Source organism: Brachyistius frenatus, unplaced genomic scaffold (assembly GCF_029030835.1).
Source record: "Brachyistius frenatus isolate BFR_SWC_R1_liver_20210118 unplaced genomic scaffold, ASM2903083v1 Contig_78, whole genome shotgun sequence".
NCBI classification, from domain to species: domain Eukaryota; kingdom Metazoa; phylum Chordata; class Actinopteri; family Embiotocidae; genus Brachyistius; species Brachyistius frenatus.
In genome coordinates this window covers 1,687,566-1,710,871 of record NW_027210677.1, presented here as the reverse complement: position 1 = coordinate 1,710,871, position 23,306 = coordinate 1,687,566, and the positions used below count along the sequence as shown (strand labels likewise).

The 23,306-nt window shown below is 40.3% G+C and overlaps 1 protein-coding gene across 5 annotated transcripts in view; it reads right to left on the bottom strand.

Moving 5' to 3' along the window:
- Nucleotides 1–291: 291 nt before the first annotated feature.
- The window catches only part of mtr (5-methyltetrahydrofolate-homocysteine methyltransferase), a 36,293-nt gene continuing 13,278 nt past the window's right edge, over nt 292–23,306 (bottom strand). For 3 of the 5 annotated variants that reach the window (XM_069708766.1, XM_069708767.1, XM_069708769.1), the window contains 21 exons: nt 22,782–22,894; nt 22,527–22,667; nt 21,071–21,256; nt 20,737–20,916; nt 19,638–19,754; nt 17,939–18,079; nt 16,887–16,976; nt 15,522–15,674; nt 13,657–13,764; nt 13,261–13,361; nt 11,974–12,041; nt 11,210–11,330; nt 10,875–10,956; nt 10,078–10,176; nt 9,233–9,308; nt 8,767–8,922; nt 7,865–8,064; nt 6,736–6,936; nt 4,241–4,433; nt 2,589–2,701; nt 292–800 (listed from right to left, as the gene is read on the bottom strand). In XM_069708766.1, the coding sequence (XP_069564867.1) occupies nt 711–800; nt 2,589–2,701; nt 4,241–4,433; nt 6,736–6,936; nt 7,865–8,064; nt 8,767–8,922; nt 9,233–9,308; nt 10,078–10,176; nt 10,875–10,956; nt 11,210–11,330; nt 11,974–12,041; nt 13,261–13,361; nt 13,657–13,764; nt 15,522–15,674; nt 16,887–16,976; nt 17,939–18,079; nt 19,638–19,754; nt 20,737–20,916; nt 21,071–21,256; nt 22,527–22,667; nt 22,782–22,894 (2,729 nt within the window). In that variant the 3' untranslated portion in view covers nt 292–710. Of the gene's footprint in view, nt 801–2,588; nt 2,702–4,240; nt 6,584–6,735; nt 6,937–7,864; nt 8,065–8,766; nt 8,923–9,232; nt 9,309–10,077; nt 10,177–10,874; nt 10,957–11,209; nt 11,331–11,973; nt 12,042–13,260; nt 13,362–13,656; nt 13,765–15,521; nt 15,675–16,886; nt 16,977–17,938; nt 18,080–19,637; nt 19,755–20,736; nt 20,917–21,070; nt 21,257–22,526; nt 22,668–22,781; nt 22,895–23,306 lie in introns of those variants that run through there. The other 2 variants (XR_011311326.1, XM_069708770.1) reach the window with 2 other exon arrangements.

Genomic DNA, 23,306 nt, shown 5'->3' with positions numbered 1-23,306 from the left:
GCTTGGCATAAAGAAAAAACACCTTCTAGCAGGTGTAAATCTAAATCAGCAAAACCAGTGCTGGGCAGTTGAATAAACTGTCAACATTTTTATTATTCGTGATTAAAATGAACAAATTAGATATAACTTATCTAATCAGTGCTGAACAATGTTGAATTCATTTAACATATAATTAGCCTAATTTTAGAAAAAAATCATTTAAAATACATATAATTTTTTAAAAATGTTAATAATAGTCAATGAGCTAAGGTATTATTAAATGTCAGCAATCATATTGGCAGTGATATTGATTGATTGATTTTACTGATGCACCCATCTCAGGGAGCTCAACACTGGGCAAAATAAGAGTGATGACCATTTCAGTTTGACGGTGTAGCACTGCTGCAGACACGTCTACATAAAAGTGTGATGGGACGCTGTGTGACTTTCAACAGACTATTTCCCTCCACTTGTAAAACCTCATGGAGTTACTCCTTTGAAGACAGTCCTGATAACAATCAGGACTCAGTTTATCGCTTGTCAGCACAAAGAACGGGGGAAAAAAAAACACTGATGAGATAAATTTTTGAAGTTAAAAAATAAAAAGGAGCAAGCTGTGGCCTGTACTATAATAATAAACTGTGAGATGTCAGTAAGTCCTGGTGTCAGCAGCCACCCGTGTGAGCGTCGGTGGAACGGTTGGACTGTAAACCCGATCCCTCTGTCACATCCTACACCTCGCTGTCATAACCGAGGACTGGAGCCAGCCATCGCTCCACCACCTCCACGCTCATCTCTTTCCTCCTGGAGTAGTCCTCCACCTATAGACCAGAAAAACAGAGACAACACAAGTTCAGCCTGGATTTCTGTCCCAGTTTGGATTCTTCTCTTTTTTTGTGTGTTATTTGTAAGATTAGTCTTTATTGACCTTTCCAGACCTCTCTTTCTTCGACTTCCTGTCCCTGTTGTTGGCCATGTTAAACTGAGGTCGAAAGTCGGGATTGTAATCGGTTCACATGACCTGCTAATACTTTAAAGCTGACACAAACCACATCCACAGCAAATATCTGATTAAAAAAAGACGATGTTTGTTGACTCTCCAGAGACGGTGAAAGTGATGGTTGTTATTTATTTGTAGAGCTTTTAAAAAAAATTAAAAAAAAACCCTGCAATGTCTACATTCTTTGTAATGAACGTGTCACCAAGTACTTCAATACTTTTATGGCACCGCCAAATTGCTTAGATATTACTGTTTATGGAAAAATGCCCTGTCTTTCTGTAACACATTTTGATCATCACTAGTAAGCCAATACACACACTCAGTTTCCACTTTGCTAAATCTAAAATTAGGACAGCTTTTTTTTTTTTTTACTCTTTTCAAACTGAAACGGACCTCATCTGTCTGAGGTGTGTTGCAGTAACTGGGGACTGGAGGCTTCTCTGTGTGCACCTATCTACGGTCGCTCTGCTCCCCTTCTCTTCCCTTATTAATATTATTAGGCTCTTTAGTCGACCTTTCTTCGAGGGAAACTTCATTTAGGGAGTGACCAAATGAAAACCCTGTGACGTCACCCACCAGTTTGTGAACTGACATTTTGAAACCTGGACCGTCATCATCTCCGAGGACACTCTGCCTTCTGTGACTTCATCTCCTAACTTGTTGTCTGTTTCACAAAACAAGCTTCTACCCAGCGACCTTCTTTTACTTCTTTTTGTGTAACGGCTGGTGAGAGCTTAATTTTTACTTCTGTTTTAGCAACTTATACAGTCAAAAATCACAAAAAAAATTTACCTTTTTTTTCAAAATGTACAGCTGTATATGTGAATTTTATAAACAATTCAACAAAATAAAAAATAATTAAAAAAAAATTAAACAATTAAATATTAATACTTGGACGAAGATATGGTTGAGAGCTTTAGGTGCATTACTGACACCGCCTAGATTGAAGTGTGAATCAGAAGAGCTACTGTACGAACATATGAAATTCTACAAATATATCCTGTCATTTAAAAGAAAAAGCCCTGTTACTTCCATCACCTGAACTCCTGTTCAACATTTCTCTAATACCAAGTGCCATATGATTTCTACGGAGAGCAAATGTAAGTATCTGTCTCTCTGGCTGATATCTAGAACAGGATAGGGAACATCGGTGTAATTGTAGCATACACCTTAAAGATCTTTCTGGTAGAGGTGATATCTGTAAATTGAAGCTCCAGAAATGAACCTGGGTTAAACTCTCCCTCTCTACATGCACACTGAAGATTCTTACTGTGATGCATGATGTATGATGTAATTCTCCTTTTTTGTTCAAATGGATTTAAAAAAAAAAGTTGGTATCAAATAAAGCATTGTTCAGGAACCAGTATCAAAGTCAGGTTTCTATACTGGTTAGGAACATTTTTTAACAATACACTGCACCTGGATGGATTCATTTTGTAATGCCTGTTTGTTGGAGCAGACTGCCACATCAACATGATGACTCAGCATTTGGGAGTTGAGGTGATGAGGATCTGTAGAGCGGCTCTCGTCAGTTCATTCTAATAGACTCACTAAAACCAACACCATCTAATTACTGGTAGCAGTCTAAGATGTGGATGGTGAGTCGAACCTGCTCTTTGGTGATCTTTCCCACGGCGAAGTACGTGGCCTGAGGGTTGGAGAAGTAAAGTCCTGACACTGAGGCAGCTGGCATCATGGCCAGGGACTCTGTTAGACCAATACCTGCGCACACACACACACACACACACACACACACACACACACACACACACACACACACACACACACACACACACACACACACACACACACACACACAGTTATTACATACCGTATGCACACAGAAAGGAACAAGTACAGTCTACACAATATCTGAGCACACAATACAAACAGAAGGTCAGTGTGTTGCACTGCTCACAGAAGCTCCCAAACCGAGGACAGACAATGTTTTGTTGGCGGGAGAGTTGATGAATAAGGAGCCAAACATTTAGCATCCAAACAGATCAGGTTTTTAAGCTGTTCAGTGTACGACAGCTGAGTCGACACCGTTGTTAATCATTTGTCCGGCCTTCCAACACTGTGCACAGTTCCTTTCCAAGAAAATACTCTACAAGTTTGATAAGTACACATGATGTAAAAATGTTATTAATGTTAATGCACAGAAGTGCCGACATAAAAACAAAAAAAATATATAACTTTCTCCCTTTGGGTGCAGATTTTCTTCCAACGAGAGCTGATTCATCGACTGGACCAGTAGCTGTCCAGTCGATGAACGAGAGGATACTTTCAAGCTTTTCAGTCATTTAGTTTAGCCGGTTGGACTTGCAGATCCAGCTGCCGATATAACATTACCGTACCATCACCTCATGAAGTTGCTATGGACACATCGATATTGTAACATAAAGAATTTGTTTTGTTTTGCAGGTAATAAAATATTTGTTGGTAAACTGACAGTTAATGCAGGCTCCACACTTGAAGTTTCCTTGCAGATGTTTAATTGTGAGTTTGTTGTCTGGAATTTCCGGATGCTGATAAGCTCCAACTACTCTGTCTCGTATGTTTCTCCCTCATTTAAAAGTTACTGTAGGTAACTATTTAAAAGTTCCTTTTAAGGATGGATCATTTTGAAGAATATGCCAATGTTTTGAAATTACGTCTTTGATATTTTTGGTTTTAGGGGTCAATGTAGTGCAGACGAGGAGGCGTGGCTTAAATGATTATTTACCTTATAGATACGTTTCTCTACTCTGTGTTCACCATGCAACTCTAAATTTAGATAACATCTCTTTTTTTCATACTGTTGTGGATCTTCACATTTTCTTTTCAGTCTAGCCAGCTGACTTATAGGTAAACTTTTCTTGAGGGAAACGGGATGGAAGCTTTCAGTGTGAAAAGGTGTGTTTCGATCTGTGAGGACAAAAGAAGAAAATGGCAGGTGGAATATTGTGCACACGTAATGACAGACACGAAAAACAGTGCACAAAACCAGCGCCTGCCAATGTCCCCTGTTCATCTGATCAAGAGGTGTCAGCCAATAAAGGCAGAGAAGAAGAAGACATGGACGTAACCAATGCTGCATTTCAAATGTGAGCAAAATTTCTTAGAGCTCCAGGAAACAAACATTTTCTTCAGTAATACTGAATGTAAAATCAATTTTCAGTTGTTTAGAAAAAAACTAACCTGCTTTCTTCCATATGTATAAATGTACAGATTAAAAAGAGAAAAAACAGGAGGAAGCGATGTGGATTTCGGAGCTCTCACCAGTTTTCTCCTGTATATCAGCCAGACTCCACATGGTGCTCTTCTCTGTGTGGTCCGGCTGGCTGGGGTAGCCGGCTGCAGGTCTGATGCCCTGGTATCGAATTCGGTGGAGGTCGGAGGCCTGCAGAGCCTCGTCAGCGTCGTAGCCCCACAGCTCCTTACGCACACGGGCGTGGAGCTCCTCAGCAAATGCCTGGAGGACGGACAGTAGGAGGAGGAGGAGCAGGAGGAGCAGGAGAGAGGTAATGATGGAAGCTGCAGAGAGGGAGGCCTTAACGAAGGTTCATGGTGTGTTCAGAAGCAGGGTCCCAAGATATAACCAATGACATAAGGATAATATGCCAGATTGGGGTGTGTGTGTGTGTGAGGGGGGTATAAATTACTTAATGTATATTATGTAAGTTAAATATGTTATGCTGTGGAAGTAACTTATTTTACTTAAAAGAAATCCACATAGATTTTTGTTTCCTCACTGACTCGAAAACAGTAAAAGACTTCTGTTGGTTCCATCCGTCCAACCTCCACCCTACCCTCCACTCTACGTGTACTTAATCACTCTTTGTCACATAATCTCCTTCTTCAATGGTCATACATGCGTGTACTTTTCATGCCTCGGCGAGGCAAAATGCGATGCTGACACAGTAGCTTAGGTTAGGTTAGGTTAGGTTAGGTTAGGTAGTTACTTTATTAATCCCCGAGGGGAATTTTTTTTTTATCCTTGAGTCTAGTGTATTACGCGCTTTGGTGTCATACCAGGCTGAGTTTGGACCATTCAGATTCTCAGGATGTCTGCTGTGAACAGCTCTCTTGAGGTCGTTCCGCAGCATCTCTCCGAGAGTGAGATTGTCATTGTTTGAAGTCATTCTGCAGTACAACAGCCGACACCGTCCTACAGCAGCCACCCTGATGTCGTCCTGGGAAAAACCTTAAGGGACTTGGGAATTATTTTTCAACTTTTTTCTAATGCGGGAGGAGGCTGGGGAGGTGGGGAGGTGGGTCACAGATCTGTAGTAGGCTGATGTAGGTTGTGTGAGATGGGAGCAAGTGGAATGAATGAAGAACGCTTCAATAAAGTTCGTGGCTACAAGTGACTCTGCCTGCCTGAAGTACTGCAAAGCTCCATCTCAGGAAGGACACTGTCAAATTTGAACCTTTATGCCAGGATTTCAAGGAGAGTTTTTTTGTTATTGCTGGCAGCTTTTATCCGAAAGTACAATGCTATTTCTAAAGTTAGGTGGTAATTTTCTTTGCAGTAAAATTGCAGGGACTGGCAAAAATTGCAGGTTTAGGAAAAAATTTCAAACTACTACCTAATAAATTTGTAACGCTGTGAAAAATGTAAATAAAAACCATATGAAACCATATGTAATTTAAAATAGACCAAAGACAAATTAACAAATTGCAAATGAACCTAATTAGTTATGAGATGTTCCACCAGGTGATTTTGTAGTGTCACAAAACTTTTCCAGTCTTTTGTTGACCCTGTCACAACTTTTTTGAGATGTGCTGCTGGCATCAAATTCAAAATGAGGAGATATTTTTTATAAAACAATACAATTTCTCAGTTTCAACATTTGATATGTTGTCTTTAGCCAATTTTTAATTAAATATGGGTTTACATGATTTGCAAATCATTGCATTTGGTTTTTATTCATATTTTACAAAGCGTCCCAACTTTTTGGGAAACTTTGGCTTCACGCATCACACCGTGAAAATATTCCAAAACCACATGTTTCCCATGGGCAAAATATATATTTCACAAGTGCTCACGTGTGATCACGAGTTTTTGCACGAGAAATTCATGTGTTTTTTTCTGTAAGAGAAGTCTGCATGAAGTAAATCTTCACATTATTCCATGTTTGAAAGTAAAGCCAACATTTACTCATATTAGCGTTTGAGGGATCAGTTCACTTACATTTCTTGGCCATCTGGATGCATTTTAATCGTGATTTAATCCAAATTGTCTTTAAATTCAGCAGCCGCATGCTCTCTTCACCAACTTGACGTGATTCGAGGTGCATTCAAACAACCACAAATTAGAGTGTAATCAGAAAGTTTCAAAGTTTACCAAAGAGCAGCTTATAAACTTCCTGCAGTTTTAACCTCAGATATGTCTCCGCAGAAAGTGTTTCAAATGCTTTTTTACTTTCTTGTCTCACGTGAGTGTCTAAAACATGCAGGGTGACAGCTCACACTTTACCTGCACTACGGGCCCATGAATGCCACCTGAGGCTTCTGTTGTTTTCTGTCAGAACTACAGTGATTGTGAGTTGGCCTCTGGATGCCTTCTGTGTGGACCCAGACGGAGCAAAGGAGCTGCTGCTCACGGTGTTAATCAGATCACTGAAAATAGCCACAATTTCAGTTGACAGTAAGAATATCAACATTATTCTCCGACCTGACACAGTTTTTCAGGACATTGCACTATTTCTATCATTTTTCACTGGAACCTGTAAAGCTCCAAGTCTAAAGGTTTTCCAGGATGAGGGAAGTACCTCAGCCAGTCGGTCGGCCAGAGCTTTGACCATGATGCTGCTGTAGTCATCACCGTGAACCTGGAACTGCTGACTCAGCTCTTCTGCTCCAAACACACCCACAGCAAATACCCCGATGTAGTCTGCCACGCCGCTGTCAACAGGGGCCACGAAGTCAGACACACACAGGTAGGGCTCAGAGCTGGAGCTGTCCTTCTCCACCTGCAGCACACACACAGAACAGAACACTGTTACTCTTACTTTGGATGCGTATTACCATCCTTTGCTGGCTCCATCATGGAAATCTCAAATACGCAGTTTTGAAGGACACATAAAAGCTCTCTAAATATTTTAGTGCAAACTTTGAGAATGATTAATGAGTAGGAGTCATCAGAGCAAAGAGCAGATAATTACAGATGTGTACCCGGTGACGTCGAGGTACACAACTGAAGATGTGTTGTGTTACATTACATTTCATTTAGCTGACGCTTTTATCCAAAGCGACTTACAATAAGTACATTTCAACCATGAGGATACAAACCCAGAACAACAACAATAAAGAAAGTAAAATTTTCTTCAAGAAAGCCAAACTTCAAAGTGCTATAAGTAAGTGCCATTTTAAGCGCTACTAAAGTTCTACTATTCAAGGTAAAGTCTGAAGAGGTGTGTTTTTAGTTGGTGGCGGAAGATGTACAGAGTTGAGAGATGTCAGTCAGACAGGCAGAGATTCATGCTGCTACCTGTGTTTCAGATCGGGGAAAAGAGGATCAGTTGGGTGTCATCAGCATAGCTGTGGTAGGAAAAGCCATGTGAGTGAAGGACAGAGCTGAGAGAGTTGGTGTACAGAGAGAAGAGGAGGGGACCCAGGACGGAGCCTTCAGGGACACCAGTATTGTGTTGATGCAACGTCATTTCATGGTCATACCCTAGAACAAACCCACTCAGGTCACCCAGTCCGACTAATCCATTTACACATCTCTGTTCTATGTACTTACGGCATTAAGGCCGCTGTAACCTGAAAATGTTTGTATAAATTAGAATAATGATGTGCTTTAATGAGTAAATTGAAGGCCCAGTCAACCCTGCTGCTGTTAGGTGGACGTATCCATCTGAGGAAATCAGACACCGAACCTCAAACAGCGTCCCTCACCTGCTGCCGCAAGCCGTAAAATGTTGCGATGGGTTCAGTTTCTTTGCGCACTGTGACATCATCTTTGTACACCCTGATGTCATCGCCGTCACTCTGTGCAGGCCAGAAGCCCACCAGGCCCTGCCCCTTCAGGCTAGAACTGTCAATCATCTGGTTGAGCAGCCGGTGGGCCTCGTCAAAAACTCGGCGAGCTTCTGAACCTGCAGGACACAAACATCACCGAGGTCACACTGGTTCAGTCTGTTGATGATATTTATGAAGTCTGCAGTCACTGCAGAGTTGTTTTACTTCTCAAGATGATGTCACTGCACTATTCAATAATAGTCACTGATTGACAGCATTTACTGCTGTGTTACATTAAAGATTTCCTCCAGGCATGATGTAAAATCAAAAATCTATTCTGCTTTGTTAGTGTCTGATTAAGTTGTTTTTTCATTAAAAAAAAAAATTCAATTCCACCGTTAAAAATCCTTAAAATGACACCTACACTTCCCTAAGAATTTTTTTATTTCAGCAGAACAAAATGCAAACAGCCTTTTAGTTCAAAACTTTGAATAAAAAGTGAGGTTCAAAAGTCACATGCTTAAAATAAGTCATATTTTAATGTAACCCTGAAATTTGGAGGATTTAGGATCATTAAAAAATCCAAAAAGTTCCAAACCTTTTTTGGGTTAAAATTGTTCTTTTAAAAACATCAGAAATAATCCGTCCTCCATAGAGTGACTGAATTGTGATACCCAGGCTACATCCACACCAATTTATTTTAATTTTAAAATGAATTGGTTCTGCTTTATTTAAACAGGAGTATTTCTCATGTCAAGGATGTATAGACATGCAATAGATGTCATGTGTACAGAAAAGCAACCCAGCAAATTCCTGATTACGTAATGATAAGTTCCTACCGACGGTCTTGTCGTTGAAGATCTTGGGGTATCCTCTGTTGGGGTATTTTCCTCTCAGCTGCCACACGTCGAAGAAAGGTTTCCAGTCGATGAAGTCGATCAGACTGTTCAGACTGTAACACTCAAACACACGAGTGCCCAGGAACTGAGGACGCACTGAAACACACAGAGCAACGTTTCTGTCCAACAGTATCACATAAATACTCCATCTGTGCTTGATTCAGCACTTCAAACCCAAGATAATTTAAAACTTTTCTTGCCACATCAAATTAATATATTCTACAATCCTGTGCACAGGATTGTAGAATATATTAATTTGATGTGGCAAGAAAAGTTGCTGTATCCATTCGGTTTTATATTCAGTTCAGTATCTTTTTGTAACTCCGGGATCTCAGCCAGAATGTAAAGTTAAGATTCCACAGGATGGATTGTCGTTGTGATTTCAGGTTATTCTGTGTTAACCCACCTGGTGCTGGCTGGGAGAGCCAGTCGATGCGTAGAGCCTTCTCTCTGGCCTGGGAGAGCGACAGGTACCGACGATCCTGGAGTCAGCAGGTACCGATAGAGTCAAAGGGAGATTTATTCAGAAGCAAAACTCTTGATGCTCTATATTAAAATACATGTGCAAAAAAACAAGCCACTGATTTCATGAAGATCGTGGCTTGTCGTCAGGCTGCAGATCGAATTTACAAGTGATCAGATCCTAGTCTATTTTTATTGCACTGCCACACGCATACAGCAACACGTGAATCAATCTGTGAGAAGAAAAGAAAAGAAATGTTTTAGGAACATTTGATAAAAACCAGCTGTTTTGGAAAATGATTGATTAATTGTTTAAAATACATTTGTGAGTTGTTTAAATCCTCAATAGGAACCAATGGGATTGGAGCTGATTCACAGACAGAGCCGGGAGGTCAGGAAGTGTTTAGAGATGGAAAAACTCATTGTTGGTGAGGGTCTGCCCTTAAGTGGGCTGCTGCACTGCAATTATTTCTATCACCTTCAAACGGTTTCTTCCAGCAGTCCTCATGCAGAATGCATCATGTGCAGTTTGAATTTTCATTTCTTATGCAAAAGGCAGTTAAATTCAATTAAAAGATAAACTACCATAAATGAGACATTAGAAGTTTTCTCTAGCAGGTGTGTGCAGGTGTGTTTTAAAGGTTTGACACGTGGGGATGTAATACTGGTCTCAGAGATGGTTGTTAATCTGGATCACTGGACCCTGGAAAACTGACGCAAATCAGGTGGAACATCTTCTTCAATGCCAACTCTGCAGCACTGTAAGGTTCTTCGACTGGCCACTCTTACCTTCAGAGAGTCAAAGTACTCCTGCCGGATCTCCTCATACTCCTCTTTCACGTCCTCGAAGTACTCCTCTCTCGAAGTATCATCCAACAGCTGTGAGCACTGAAACGCAGGAAGACGAGCAGGAGAAAACACACGACAGTTTGGACTCAAACGACAAACAGCAGCTTTCAAATCTGTGACCATATCAAGTGATTTCAGCTCTGATCATCATGTAAGGTTATATGTCCACTCCCCCTGTGTTAGTTGGATTCATTTTTTTGACACAGACCCCGGACTATTTTTTAAAGATTTCATAACGAAGCATTTCAGAATATTTTGCATTTATATTTTCTCAGAAACTGATGGATTATTGTCAGAAAATATCCCAAAACAATTAAAAAGTATTGGTTTTCTAATATTTCTATCTAAAAAAAGAGAGTTGCTATCTCTCAACACGAGGTACATAAGAGTGTTACTTTTTGCTAGATGCAGATGATAATGAATAATGTTGTTATTTGACATCATGTCTCACTGTTACCGTGAATAAATACAGACAGCTTGATGATTTTGTTTAGCTTACTGTCAGAGCAACATGATGACGCTGCAGCTGGTTACAGGTTTAATTCAGATCGTCAGATATTCTGAATTTACTGTAATCTACAGTCGTATTTGTGGAAAAATTGTGCATACTTTCCATTAAAAGGAAGACTTCAGATTTGATCAGGCAGCAAACACAACCTTGTTTTTCAAGCCACTATTTGGCTTCCACTGCTGTAGATGGTAGAGAAGTTGCAGTGATGTGCAGCACGTGTTCTTACCACCACCACACTTCTGGAGGCGTCCAGAACGTGGACCACAGGGCAGCTGTATCGAAGGGCGATCTTCACTGCTGTGTGGGTCCTGTTAACAGCAGAAAACACTCGTTATCCAAGCAGTCACAACCAGACCGCACTTCAGAGTGAACAAGGGAGGTCCTACTTACAATTACTCATTACATATAAAGGTTTTATGATTTAATAAGAATAGTGGTGTGTGTGTGTGTGTGTGTGTGTGTGTGTGTGTGTGTGTGTGTGTGTGTGTGTGTGTGTGTGTGTGTGTGTGTGTGTGTGTGTGTGTGTGTGTGTGTGTGTGTGTGTGTGTGTGTTTGTGTTACTTCGACGTGGTGGCTCCTCCAATCAGCAGAGGCGTCGTCATTCCCAGTCTCTCCATCTCTTTGGCCACATAGATCATCTCATCCAGAGAGGGAGTGATGAGTCCGGACAAACCAATTATATCTGCAGGAACACAGTAAACAAACAATCCGTGTTATAAACTACAAAGATGTAATGCAGCCACAATCATGTGTGTGCTTTGGATTGGCCAGAATGTGGATCGTTGACTGAAGGGCAAACGATTCAAAAGTTCAAATAACAAACATGAAGAAGTCTGCAAGGACGGAGGGTTTTTTTCATCAACAAAAAATAGATTAATAAAGTACATAACATGCCCTTTAAATGTTGATTTATTGATGTATAGAAAGATGAAAAGAAACAATATGCACATTCAAGAAAACTTCTAAAGTTGTTGGACCAAAAGAGAAACGTCTCCATCGCCTGCTTGTGAACAGATTTCTCACTGTATTTCTGTTTCTGCCCCCCCGACCCGCTGGATCTTCAAATTCAGCACTGGTGATTAGCACATGTCCGCGAGTCCGACCGGAAATTAAACTCTTAGGTTTTCATATACGTGTGAATATTTATGCCTGCAGGTTTGACATTAAACAGATACAGTAATACAACACTTCATTGACCCAAATAGAAACATGCAACATGCCTGAAGGACAATTCTGAAATAAATTCACCAATTATTTTCTAAATCTAAATTCTTTCAAATGGGTTCTGACAATATACAATCTGAACTGTGCTCTGTGTTTGATACCTGCTTTCTGTGTGACGGCCTCTCTGAGGATCTTATCACAGGGAACCATCACGCCGAGGTCGATCACCCTGCAACAGATCACACATCCCACATTCAACAGGAAGGCACGCACGCACACACACACGCACGCGCGCGCACACACACACACACACACACACACACACACACACACACACACACACACACACACACACACACACTTTCCTCTTTTCATTTGTCTGAGTATTTATTCCAAAATCTTTCATTCTGTACAATTCAAGTACAAAAAATATACAGAACAACAATCTGTTCAATCCTCATTTCTCAACCTGACCAACATAACAACACTGAAGGTCACAGATATCAGCAGAACTCCAAGCTGAGGTCAGACGACCTGGACGCTACAGCGACTCTATATCGCCTCCTGAAGCATGAAATGGGTATTACAGGATGGGATGTATTTTAACAAATCATACGTTAATTCTCGTCGATGACATATTTACTAATATTATTGATGTGTATCATAATTAAAATTAGGCAAATTGTGGATTAAGTACAAATTCCTAAATAGTTCAAATTAAACAAACTTTCTTTAACTTCATGATACTTATTCCTAAAAATAAAAACGGTTACTGTTAATATGAGTTTCATCTTTTCATGGAAGATAATGCTCTGAATTTCTCAGAACGGTTTTCTTTGTATTTATCTGGTTCTGGCATCGTCTGATTTGTTCATTGGGACGATGTGAATTTTTTTTATCCCGTAGCCTCATTCTGGAACGTCAGGAGCATTTATGAAGTCTGCTTGGTATTAGTGTTTAATACTGTATTACAATGTGATGTGACATGTTGGAAAGTCCAACTTTTTTGTGTTGTCTTCATAAGTTTCTGTTAATTAATAAACTGTAATCTCAGATGTCATTGTTTTTATGTTCATTTCTTTTCCCCGGTAAGATCTCCTTATAAGTATTAAGTAGTTTACAGGCACAAGTCCAACTAGCAGGAGTGTCTTTGGTTTGGCAGAGAAGGAATGATCTTTGGGGTGATGTGTAGCAGGTCTTAGCATAGCAGCGTGAGTCAGTGAGGCATTTGGTGGGAGAACACAGGGAGTAATATTGAGTCTTATTTTGAGTGTTATTCTTCACTAATATGGTACTTTGTGTGTACATTAAATCTAAGTTCGTTGGGGACTTTGGTCATCATGAGCCAAAGTGCTGCTGACACAATGGAAACACACCGGGAGGGATGTGGTAGAAAAAAAAGAAAGAGTGGTGGAAAACTAAGCAGCAAACCAATAAATCAGTTTTACCTGAAGTTGTTACAACCCAGCACCACGCCGACGATGTTCTTGCCGATGTCATGGACGTCTCCTTTCACTGTAGCCAGAACTATGGTGCCTTGATAAGGATCCTGCAGACGACAGAGGAAACATGAGGAGGCGGATGCTGACAGACTGAAACCAGCTGTTTTCTGCTCCTGTGTGTCTCAGTTTGTTCTAATGTTGCTCTCTTTGCTAAAAGTCACACTGCAGGTCGGCAGCAAAAACTCTTCAGACAGATTCTGTTCTTGATGTTATCACTTTTGGTCATGCTATTTTTGTGCTCAGAAAAGTCACACATGGATCACGTGAAAAGAATTCTTCACAAAATGAGAGACGTTGTTAAATTGTAAAATGCCTCCATGTTCATGTGAGACAGAGACTGACCATCTCCTCGGTTGAGCCTGAAGCTGCGAGCATCTCCTCCTTCTCCTTTTCCATGAAAGGAATCAGGTATCCCACCGCCTTCTTCATGACACGAGCCGACTTGATCACCTGTAGACACACAAGTACACAAACACAGAAGAAGCACAGATGTGATGAGTCCAAACTGGAGCACCTGAAATAAGTCATGCATGGTTTGCAGCAAGGATATATTTAAAAACCAGCAGGGGTTCTAAATATAGATAGAGAGAGGGAGGGAGGGAGAGAGAGAGAGACAGAGAGAGAGAGAGAGAGAGAGAGAGAGAGAGAGAGAGAGAGAGAGAGAGAGAGAGAGAGAGAGAGAGAGAGAGAGAGAGAGCCTATGGCAGGCTGGAAAAAAGATTTAATAAAGAAATATACGATTTATTAATCCCTCTAAAGGTTGTAAAGATGCAGGACGGAGGAACTGATTTTCTCTCGTATAACTTTAAGTGAATGTCAGATATTAAGGATATTAAGCAGTTTTCTTTCCCTTCTTTTTTTAAACGGTCCAGACTTCATGTATGAGTCAAATACCGACAGTCTGCCTCTCCACATGATAAAACACATTATTAAATCATAATACCTTCATCAGTGTGAATTTTAAATATGATGCTGAAATTAGTTAAATAAATACACACAAAGACAAACTGTTCAAAACGAGTACTCTGCTCATCTCATCATCATGGCTGCCAGTTTCCTGAAAGGGTATTTCATTGATATGATTATCCTTTAATTGGTATTTCATGGATATGATTATCCTTTAATTGGTATTTCATTTATATAATTATCCTTTAATTGGTATTTCATTGATATGATTATCCTTTAATTGGTATTTTATTGATATGATTATCCTTTAATTGGTATTTCATTGAAATGATTTTCTTTTAATTGGTATTTCATTGATATGATTATCCTTTAATTGGTATTTCATTTATATAATTATCCTTTAATTGGTATTTCATTGATATGATTATCCTTTAATTGGTATTTTATTGGGACTAAAATATCTCCGGATAGTATAACATCCTTAAGGCTCTCATATTCTCTCGTCTTGTCAGGGACTGCTTTACTTTTGAAAGATCTCATTTCTATGTTTCTCTTTATTGCCCTTTATTTTATTTATTGTAATTTTTTTGTGTCCAAAAAAAAGTTCTGCTGACGTCTTAGCGGCAGCTGTACTCAGGGTTCCCACTCCAAGTCAAAAGTCAGATTCCCTGTATGTCACTAAAAAGCACAGACAATAACCATCTAATTAATGTTATATGTACAGGTACATACATGGAAAATGTTACATTTTGATAAGTGGCAACTAAAATTTAAACATGCAAACAAAATTAGCTGATCTTCCATGAGTTGCCCCAAAAATGTATCCAAGTCCCTCCCATGTGTACTTTTAATATTTCATTATTTCAGGTCTTCTAATAGGATTTCTGATACTGCTAAATTTATTGACTTTTGTCTGCTGAGATCTAAAACAGCACTTTATACTCTGCAATGTGAAATTCATCTTTTCACTTTCTGGTGACCTGTTTTTTGCAAATTGAAATTCCACATGAATGAAGCGGCCTTATATGGACACATTTGAGGTGTCGATTATTCTAACGATCAAATCTCATGAACAAACATGTCTTCTTAAACAGCTGTATTCACTTTACAACAAGCAGCTCACGACAAGAGTTTAGTGGCCGTGATTTGGAGCACTTTAAGAGCCTGGTGTTAAAGATTGTTCCAGCACCACGAGAAAGAAAAGAAAAATGTTCGCCTTCAAACTTCCACTTCAAAATCATCACAACCACTGTTGGCTGAGGAGGTGAAAAAAACAAAAACAAAGCTTCTAGTCATCGTACCTGAGGCAGGAACATCTTCCCAGCTCCGAACAGATCCCCCACCACCTTCATGCCGTTCATCAGGGGCCCCTCGATGACGTGAAGGGGTCGAGTGTAGCGCTCCACCTGAGCCCGGCACTCCTCCGCGTCCTCCACCACGTACTTATCGATGCCCTGACAACGCAGCACGACACGCAGCATCCAAGAGGAAACGACAGGAATGGAAACGGGACCACGGGTCAAATGTTTTATTGCTATAAGAGCTTTTCTGTCTGCAAAGTGACATAAAGCCCAGATGTGTTTCAATTGGTCTGCTCCTGTGACAAAACAAACTGATCAATCTGCAGTCATCACTCATTACTGGAAACGAGGAGGCTGAGCTGAGTCTGAGTTTACAGTCTGACACGTGTCAGCAGGTTCAGGTTCTCAGACGAAGAGCAGATCAGCTCGCTGTTAATAAACCGCCTCGTTTCACATCTTTACAACAATGTTGAAGCACAACAGAAAAGAGCTGTGATTAAATTCAACGGATGATGAAGGTCACTGACTTTTCAGGGGCAGTTCAAATGTTTGTGCAAACTTTTTCTAATATTGTTTAAAATTAAACTTGCGTTTCTGTGTTAAATCCACTATTCTATAACATACATTAATTTGTAATTTAATTAATTTCAGTATGAATTTTAAAGGTAGTTCAACCACTAAATTACAGCTGCTAGCAGTGACTTGAAAGAGCTTTGACTTTTCTTTAGCTTTTCTATTATAATATAATATTATAATATAATATGATATAGCAACATTTCCAGAAAGTCACAGGTTTCCACTCAGTTTCGACCAAGTGTGTAATTGCTAGAGCTTTAGGTGTGATCACATATATTAACATTTACATTGAGCAATCATGTAGGTAGGTAGGTAGGTATTTACTTTATTAATCCCCGAGGGGAAATTTTTTTTCCCCTCGGATAAATTATATTATAATAAATGAGATGTAAATCTCATTTATTTATACGATCACACGTGAAGAGGGAAAGCAGTGAGTCAAGACAAAAAGACCACAGTCCAAAGGATTATTGTGTTATTTTGTTTTTTGCTTTGTTTAAAGTACAGAGAAGAAAAACAGCTCTGAAAACAAAATGCTTACAACCTTGCTTTAAAGATGAGCTCGGAGGAGTCACTGACTTAATGTGGAGAAAGAATAAGTTCAAGATGATTGAAGACCTCATTAATACCACACAGATGGAATGTGATAGCTGGTAATACAGCTGGTGTCAGCTACAAAATGTAAAGATACGGCTCTGAGTTTTCAACATATGAATGAAAAGTGTCTCCACCAGATTGTGGATCTCCTCCAGTGTTATGAATCATAATGTATTTATGAGATTGTTTTACCTTGATGAGAGCGTACTCCAGCCGCTCCTCCACACTTCCTCCTCTCCACTCGTCCGTCTGAACCACCTTCTTCCCTCCTTTCACAATGTTCTGTCAACCAGAGGGACAACATCTGGTCACACAACCAGAGGGACAACATCTGGTCACACAACCAGAGGGACAACATCTAGTCACACAACCAGAGGGACAACATCTGGTCACACAACCAGAGTCAAACATCTAGTCACACAACCAGAGGGACAACATCTGGTCACACAACCAGAGTCAAACATCTAGTCACACAACCAGAGGGACAACATCTGGTCACACAACCAGAGTCAAACATCTAGTCATACAACCAGAGGGACAACATCTGGTCATACAACCAGAGTCAAACATCTGGTCATACAACCAGAGGGACAACATCTGGTCACACAACCAGAGGGACAACATCTAGTCACACAACCAGAGGGACAACATCTGGTCACACAACCAGAGTCAAACATCTAGTCACACAACCAGAGGGACAACATCTGGTCACACAACCAGAGTCAAACATCTAGTCACACAACCAGAGGGACAACATCTGGTCACACAACCAGAGTCAAACATCTAGTCATACAACCAGAGGGACAACATCTGGTCATACAACCAGAGTCAAACATCTGGTCATACAACCAGAGGGACAACATCTGGTCACACAACCAGAGTCAAACATCTGGTCATACAACCAGAGGGACAACATCTGGTCATACAACCAGAGTCAAACATCTGGTCATACAACCAGAGGGACAACATCTGGTCACACAACCAGAGTCAAACGTCTGTGTAGTTGTGTGTCTGTGTAGTTGTGTACCTGTGTCTGTTGTGTAGTTGTGTACCCGTGTAGTTGTGTCTGTTGTGTACCCGTGTAGGTGCGTGTCTGTTGTGTAGTTGTGTACCTGTGTAGTTGTGTGTCTGTTGTGTAGTTGTGTACCTGTGTAGTTGTGTGTCTGTTGTGCAGTTGTGTACCTGTGTAGGTGTATGTCTGTTGTGTAGTTGTGTACCTGTGTGTCTGTTGTGTAGTTGTGTACCTGTGCGTAGGCCAGCAGTTTCTCCGTGGCCTCAGCATCTCTGTTCCAGATCAGGTTCTCACACAGCAACAGCAGCTCCTTGTCGATGTCGTCGTACACCGGCAGGTTTCCAGCGTTCACGATGCCCATGTCCATCCCGTCCTGACAACACAACACAACACAACACAACACAACACAACACAACACAACACAACACAACACAACACAACACAACACAGTGTGTTTTCATCACACACACGCTTCCTGTTTCAATGAGCATCTCTGTGGTTTATTACAGTAATAATTCATCCATTTCTTCTATCAGCACCAACATCATCAGCTTTGATCGGATCTACTTTCGGTAGGAGAGAGCAGAGAAATGTCTACATGATGTGAATAAAGTGTTTTGTACCGCATCGTGTTCACAGTAACTTCTTATGTCCTCAACCTTCAGCTCTGTCAGCTGACTTGTGTTTCACAGCATATGTTTAGAGCTTCATTTCTCTACTTGAATATAAAAACACTTCACTTCCTGTTTCCAACCAGTAATCAGGGTCGTCTGACCGACGTTCAACTGTCTTTTGTCAATTCAAACCAAGTCAGTCAACACGGGTTAATCCTTAAATCAAGGAAATTCTGATAGGATCCGGGTCACATCCCAGCAGAGATGGATTACCATAGACATATATAGGACATATATAGAAATCAGACTGAGAGTGTCTGACTAGTTGATTTGTTGTTATGGTCAAATATAAGAGCTTGAAAATTCATGATTTTGATATTTTTTCAGTTTTATAAAGTGAACGAGCTGGAGCACAAAAAGAGAAAGTGATGGGGACTTGTATAAAACTTTGAGGTAAGCTTCATTAAATGATATCGGGATGTCTCCACAAGTGTTAGCCGAGGAATTTAAATCAAATCAAATTAGTAATTCACAACATGTATGATGATCTTTTTCACCATGTAAGTAATTGAGTTCATGGAAGCCGAACGTTGATACATACGCTCTCTTTAGTGTCAGTAGACATAATAGTGTAACTCAAGACTCAAAGTAACTGAAGATAAAACTTTATGTTAAACGACACGTAGATAATACAATATGAATGTAACACATTGAAATCGATTGCAAATTGTAAAAGTTATTTAAGCTTTTTATGGAGAAAACTGCAGCTACCCCGATGACTTCTATTTAATTACAGCTCAAGCGGCAACCAGCAGTGACGTCACCTGTTGGCCTGTGAACATTATGAAGCCTCCAGTTTGGAATTCGGCGCCATTTTGCTAATTCGGAGCAGTTTGGAGCAGGAAGTGACCATATTTGGACCAGCTGGGGGAGGAGCCGGAGGCTTTTTGGAGCCGACCTCTAGTGGCAGTCGGTGGTATTGCAGCTAAAGACACTTTCGCATAGGCCTCATTTTTTGGAGCTGGAAGCCACGAACACTTTTATATCCAGTCTGTGTTACAGCCTGGTTTTGCCCATTTACGTTAAAATGATCCCTGTCTGACCCAAGAGGAAGGCTGTGAAGCCAAATCAGGCAAAAAAGGCAGGCAGACACACACACACACACACACACACACACACACACACACACACACACACACACACACACACACACACACACACACACACACACACACACACACACACACACACACACAGCGGCACCGGCTGTCTCTAACTGGATGTGAGCGCTGTGCAGATGGAGCAGTGAATGTTCACCTTGATAGCGTGGTAGAGAAACGCTCCGTGCATCGCTTCCCTAATGGCCTCCATCCCTCTGAAGGAGAAGGACAGGTTGGACAGACCTCCACTCACCCGGGCTCTCGGTAAAGTCTCCTAAACACAAACACACACACACGATGTAGTCCAACCAGAATCTGAATCTCGACGGTTGCGTCTCAAACTAACTGGAGACTTTAAATTAACTTCAGAAGAATTCTGATTGGAAACAAGAACAATATCAAAAGTTGAATGGTATTGTTATTATTTACTAAACCAAGAGGTCTGAACAAGTTGTCTATTCTTAAATCTACCTGTCAGGTCATGTTTAAGTATCAGAAATGTGAGTGAGAGACACCCGACTGTTGGAAACGAAAGGTCTTCATTAACTTGTTTGCATGGACATTGAGGTTTCTTTGTTGTGTGACGATAACTGTAAATATTGAGGGGACTGGTTGAATTTGTCTGAACTCCGTGAACACCAAGCAGTTTCTGGACATATTTTGCTTCCGTCACATTTGCAGGCTCATTTTTCACTGGACTAGCAAGTCTTGCACCTCAATGAAAAAAAACACAATCATGACTTGTAGGGAGAACTCAAAAATATATTTTGTGTAGTCTAACAGTTAAAATAATATAATAATATATCATGAACAAGAAAAAAACAGACGTTGAATTTCTTTGATGGAATCTATAAATAAAACATTCATGTCTTTAAAAATGTTGGAAAAAAGGAGGCACCGCATGCCTTGCATATTGAACCATTTTGACTTTTACAGCCTCCACACACCTCTCTGAGGCGTCCCAGTTGTTCTGAGGTGCACAGAATTATTTTACAGATCATGCAAACGGTTCATTTTGGGAATATCTTACATAATTTTGATGAACTATCACTATTTTATGAATAGATTTGATTATTTTTCTGACTAAAGCACATGATTATCAAATTTCCAATAATCCTTGAACTAATTTGTAATTTTACAGTTTTGTAATTCAGAGAAATTTTGTAATTTTGGCGACTTCTTTAAAGAAAACATGCCTTTCCAACCTGCTGGTGGTCCAGAGGGTTTACTGCTATTGTGTGCTGCAGTTTGGTTACCTTGATAAGCCTGGTGGCGCTGATGAAGTGGACAGCGTATTCGTTGTGTTCCTCCATGCCCGTACCGATGGTGAGGATGTTGGGGTCGAAGATGATGTCGTTGGGGTCGAATCCCACTTTGCTGACCAGCAGCTTGTAGGCTCGAGAACAGATCTCCACCTTACGCTCCGTATCGGTGGCCTGAAGGGGGCGGCACACTTGTCAGCACACGTGTGTGTGTGTGTGTGTGTGTGTGTGTGTGTGTGTGTGTGTGTGTGTGTGTGTGTGTGTGTGTGTGTGTGTGTGTGTGTGTGTGTGTGTGTGTGTGTGTGTGTGTGTGTGTTTGTCTCCTCACCTGTCCCTCCTCATCGAAGGCCATGACCACCACGGCCGCTCCGTAGCGCTTTACAGTGGCGGCTCTGTGCAGGAACTCCGGCTCTCCTTCCTTCAGACTGATGCTGTTGACGATACACTTCCCCTGACAGCATTTCAGCCCGGCTTCAATCACCGAGAAGTTGGAGGAGTCGATGCACAGAGGAACCTGAGGAGGGGACGGGACAGCTGAAGGAGGGGTCTTCACGGAGCAGGTTCATTCATAGGTTAGTTATTAAAATGATGTTAAGTTATAAAATAAAATAAAATGGAAGCACAAACAGGACGGTGACGGAGCTTTGAACGGATGTTAAACCCTCAAGGTCAAAGTGAGAATCAAGGATTTAAAATTTTAATTAAAATTGAAGGATTTTGGAAATCATGCAATAAGTATGCATTCACTATCTAGCTTCCAAAACAAAGCCTTCATGCACAGTAATGCACTTATCAAATTAAAGAGAACTTTTTTCAATGTCAGGCTGGTCGATAAAAAACAGAAAAAATAAAACATCAAACGACCACTAAGACACAAAATCATCATTAACAGACTCAAAACAACAATAAAGTGACTCCTAATGACCACAGAGATACTTAAAGCGACCACAGAGACATCTTATTACTGTTCACTGCGTACTTTCTCTCCTGAAAATGAACTTTTTAATGAATCAAAGGCCTTTTTGAGGGAATTCAATTAAATACTTCTGAAGACGTGCAGATCACCCAGATTTTCACCTGATGGTGCTGGAAGTGTTTCTAACAATTCATCAATGCGTACAAAATTCTATCGCAGTCCACTATTACAGAGAATTTAGTCTGAATCAAAGTGTTAGATGGAATGATACGACCTTTACTAGCCGGGGTAAAAACCAGCATGTTGAGTTGAATTACAGAATAACAGATATCTCTGTATATCCATATATGTGTAGTCCTACCACAATGATTACATAATTGCCTGATCACAATTATTTGAACATAATCGTCATCAGTCATTGCCATTCATATATGTAAAAAAAACTGAACCAAAAGAAATGTCACATTCCCATCAGCATTTCCACATAATTTTCAAACATTTGAGGTTTGACTGGCGTTCCTATAATAACATCCTTTCCCTCTTCTTATGCTGTGGTTTAAGCACACATGAGCAGAGCATTAGTTCATCTCGAGGCGCTTAACTTCTAATAATCAACCATCGATATTTCGATGAGCATCTGTTGACATGAACATTATGGATTTAGTAGCAAAGCCGAACACCAACAAATAGCTCTTCTTATTAATAAGTTATATGCATATTTTTAAACTATGATTAGGCTTGTGCAATAATAGTTCAATAAAATGAAACAGAAAGAGACCAAAAATGCAAAAAATTCTATCAACATATTCATATTGGAAGATGTCCAAAAAAGGTATTTGTAAGAGTTCATGTCCTTTGATTGTCCTACCCGTGCAATGTCTGGCTCAGAAGCAATGAAGTTACAAAAGCGGGCCATGGCCGCCGGCCCGTCCAGCATCCCCTCGTCCATGTTTATGTCCAGGACCTGAGCTCCCATCTCCACCTGGGCCTTCGCAATGCTCAGAGCCTCCTGGACAGCAAACACAAAAGCCCATACCAAATAAAAAACTAAATCTTCACTAAATCTATGATCTGAAGGCAGCTCCTGAAAGTGAATAATAATAATAATAATAATAATAAATACCTCGTAGTTTCCAGCCATGATCAGCTTGGCGAACTTGCGTGACCCGGCCACGTTGCAGCGCTCACCAATGTTGACAAAGTTTGTGTATGGGCCGATCCGGAACGGCTCTAAACCTGGAAATGAGGAGAACGTTTAATGTCAACATAATTAGACATTTGTTTAAGACTTGCACCAGCTGGTGGACGGTAAATTGTCAAATTAATTAATTTCAGTAGGGTGTGTTGTGCACAAACTCAGGAAGGTTAACTGGAGTGATAATTTTACATTATAAACTGGATAATATGAATTTCCACAGCTCTAATTCCATCAGAAGCACATTAGAATCAACTCTATAATCTGATCTTGCACTCGTAAGTTTTGTTTTTTTACTTTGTCGTTGAATTTCATTTATGTACCATCTCCTGGTTTTGTTGTATTTTTCTCCCACTTTCTAGTTTTTTTTTTACTGTTCTACACCAAAATACTGGGACAAAAACTGTTTTTGTGAAAACTTACAAGGTAATAAATCCAATACTGATTCTGAAG